We start from the raw sequence: 3,955 nt of genomic DNA on the forward strand, positions 1-3,955 counted from the left end.
CATAAAGTAGTTTAATAAAATTTGAATGCAAGACACTAAAAACTTGTGTCATGTGCAGTAAAGGATACCCGTGGTTATATGGTTAAGGACTATGTACACTTACTCAGAGAAGCTACTAAGTTCAGTAGCTGGCCAAAGATGCAACTCTCTGGGACATAGGTTCCAGTGTCACTAATATAAGGAAATTCCACCTCTACATCCCTCAGTAATATCGATATCACATACCTGTAAGCGAAAGACAAATATTTCACTGACAAGCTTGTACAGGTTTAACTCTTTTAGTGCCATGTTTAGAGATAAACAACTCTCCCAGCACCAGGTTTAGTTTAGGCTACATACAGAAACACATATAATGTTGTATAATTACTCATTTCTTGCTTATTATTTTCATATCAACCTGATTTTTTTTTACTTTTCAGAGATAACTGTCTGTAATATTATTAATAATGATTGAGTTCTCATGTTAACTTTCTCATGGCCACGAGCACATACAAACCCCCTCTGGAGCACTGCCGTGTGAGATTGAAAGTTTGTGTTACCTGTCAATCTTCCCAAAATTTATCAGTTTCAATTTCCAGATAAGTGATTAAACATGAAAATGTATGACTTTTGTTTTTTTATTCTGTATGTAAAAATAAACCTGGCACTTTGTAAATGTTACATAAATAGAGTTAAGTAAAATAATTATTCATGCATGTATTTCCAAAATTTGCAAATTAACACGCAACATTTATAAGCTTAATTATTTACAAAAATCAGATTTTATTAAATAACTATTTCTCAAGACATTTACTTAATACCACACTTTTCAAGCCTAAAACAGAGGTTATACAATGTGTTCTACCTACGAGCTCTAGAGGACTCTAGTTTCTCTCATGCATGTATTTCCAAAATTTGCAAATTAACACGCAACATTTATAAGCTTAATTATTTACAAAAATCAGATTTTATTAAATAACTATTTCTCAAGACATTTACTTAATACCACACTTTTCAAGCCTAAAACAGAGGTTATACAATGTGTTCCACCTACGAGCTCTAGAGAACTTTTGTTTCTCTCACTTCGTAATTGTTAATTTCTACTAGAATATAACAATTAATATTTCTATAACTGATGCTGCTATTTAAACAATTGTAAAAAATCACAATCAACAATACTCAGAACCTAAGACAGAATGTTATAATCACAATGAAAGAACATTGGAGTTAGTTGTAATACTTATTGGGTTAATTTTTTTGTACTGAACTCATATGCTGAAAAACATAAAATAACATGACAAATAATGTTTTAATCTTTAGAAGAAAGATAGACACAGCTTCTGCATTATGTTATATATATATATATTTTATGAATCTTTACATCAACAACCAAAAAACTGAATAGGGTTTATTGAATGTACAGGTAATTAATTTTTGACCACAAAAAACATCCAGAACCCAAATTCTGTTGTTTGAAGTGACAAGTCATAATCTTAGAAATGATAGATTTTCAGAATTTTCTCCATAAAAAACAACAAGAAATCTAATTTCTTATTACTGTACCTTTTTGAACATGTGGCTCATACTTTCATTTCCTTGACTCCAAATAAACTAGGGAAAGACTCTTAAAAACCATTTGTTCTTCTTTCAGTTGTGATTGGCTTATTTCTATAGCTCAACACAGCTAATTTTATTTTAGTGATTCTTCAGTCTAATTATTCTATCTCTCCCTACCTATGATTTGTTTGTTTACAATAGATTTGATCCTATTTACATACATTTCCAAAATTATTTTAAAAAATAGAATTTTCAATGTTCAATTGATTATTCTAGGGTATTCTTTTGATCATTTGCATCATTACTAAAATTACTTATGGTTCTTCAAAGAATACTTTTGTAAAATGTCACTTAGCATATTAAGAGTAATTAAAAATGACTTAAGCTATTCCCCACCCCCATAAAAACAACAACAAACCTTGGCACCCATTTTATTCTTCCTTATAACAGACATAAACAATATCTAATATTGCCAGCATTCTTTTTCCTAAAGAAGTATAAACATCTTTAAAAAACGTACGTTAGAATGAATGTTCCAGGTAGAAGAATAAATACAGCTAACGGTAGAAAGTATATCTTTGCCAATACCATCCCTGAAAGAAATAAAAGGTACCATAAATTATACTCTTTAGAAAAATAAGCATCTATTTTATATCAACACAAGCTACCAAAATAACATATGTCACATACACTATAATTATACAAATTTAAAACTTAAAAGATAACTTGCATCTTCCTCATAAGGACAACTAATTCCAGTAATGAAGAACGGAGCTGACTGTTCATGATCTGCATACATGAAACTTCTAATTATCTTAAAGTAGAGATAAAATTCTGTGTCTCAAAATGTTAAATTTTCACAATTTTTCTACAAGGTCTACATTCTATTAACTGTAAATGATCTTCCAGATTTTACTATTATTTGCGACTTCTATAGTAGTTTCACTGATATTAAAAAAAAAAGTTGTTTTGACCACCTGATACTCAGCTCTTTGTTTTCATTTTAAAGTACCAGTTTTAAACAACTTCATCTGGATGAAATTTTACTTGTTAGACATTACTCCATAATAATTAGAACCTCTTCTATAGTGGTTTTGTAAGGGATATCAAATGAAAAAGAAGTAACTTTCACCAAAAAGAAAATTTATAAGCATTTTTATATAAAATTAATAGATTTTCACTGAAGTACAGTATTTTCATGAGAACTCAAATATATACATATATCATATCATACCATCTTGGAGTCTGGCTCTGAATGCATTTAATATAAAGTACTTTTACTATAAGAGAATGCTATTCAGTCATTTCCACACTATGTATTTGCAAATTTGTTTGTTTATATAAGTAAATAATTCAGTTATTAATTTATTCTTTTTATATTTGTTCATCATGTTGGCACATCTTTCTTGTATTGGTTTTATAGTCACCTCTTTGAGGTATTATAACTAAAAACCTGTAAAAGTAAACAAGTTTCAAGCACAAACACATTTAACCTAAAGAAGTTTATTTCGGATTCTACCCAAGAAATTTAGTTTTTATGTCAAACTGTTTCTTTTTAGTGATTAGCCATGCCTGTTTGAAACTATTAATAATCACGGGTTAATTTTGATACATAATGCAACACAATGTTTAACATCTTTTTCCCTTTCATGATTTCTCAAGCATTTGTTGAAAGTCTTCAATCAGTTTCACACATTACATACAAACTACTGGGACAGTACTAATGATAATCAGATAAGAACCTCTTATCTTTTCTATTTACTAAGATATTGCTCTTGTAATAAACCATACACAGTGGCATTTTTGGAAATGCTCCCTTTTCTAATTAAAATTTCTGCTCTCCAGTCTCACTGCCTGCAAATTGTTTTAAAATGTCATCTGGAATGGATTCCAAACCTCTAACAAACCTAAAAAACAAAACCTCAATCACATCCTCAGAAACCATTCATCTCCCCAGTAAAAACATGTCAAGAGATATCAACCCATTCCATAAACGATAACCGCTTTCAAGCTGAGAAACCATACTGGTAGCTCTTCTCTGAAACCTTCTCAAGAACCCAAAATCTTTTCTGAATTAAGGCAACCAAAAGTGAACACAAATACTCTGAATGTGGTGTAACTAGTAAGTTAGAGAATCATCTGATGACATCCTTCAGCTAAATATTTCTCAACACTCCATGTGTACAACCTGAAATGTTGTTTTTCTTATTAGCTAAAATACATCATCTAGAAGATTCTGAGAAATCTTATAATAGCTATGCCTGGATCCTTTTCTTTATTAATATCACATTACATACAAACTGTTGGGACAGGACTAATGATATTCAGATAAGAACCTCTTATCTTTTCTATTTACTAAGATATTGCTCTTGTAATAAATCAAACACAGTGGCATTTTTGGAAATGCTCCCTTATATAC

General features: G+C 30.0%; 1 protein-coding gene across 1 annotated transcript in view; it reads right to left on the reverse strand.

The window, feature by feature from the left end:
• Nucleotides 1-3,955, reverse strand: part of LOC106471231 (DNA damage-regulated autophagy modulator protein 2-like) — a 35,112-nt gene that overhangs the window by 22,612 nt on the left and 8,545 nt on the right. Inside the window, exons 2-3 of the mRNA XM_013931822.2 lie at nt 2,057-2,129; nt 104-225 (exon numbers count right to left, since the gene is read on the reverse strand). Of these exons, the coding sequence (XP_013787276.1) occupies nt 104-225; nt 2,057-2,127 (193 nt within the window). The 5' untranslated portion in view covers nt 2,128-2,129. The remainder of the gene's footprint in view (nt 1-103; nt 226-2,056; nt 2,130-3,955) is intronic.

The sequence above is a fragment of the Limulus polyphemus genome, unplaced genomic scaffold (assembly GCF_000517525.1).
Source record: "Limulus polyphemus unplaced genomic scaffold, Limulus_polyphemus-2.1.2 Scaffold4484, whole genome shotgun sequence".
Taxonomy (NCBI): domain Eukaryota; kingdom Metazoa; phylum Arthropoda; class Merostomata; order Xiphosura; family Limulidae; genus Limulus; species Limulus polyphemus.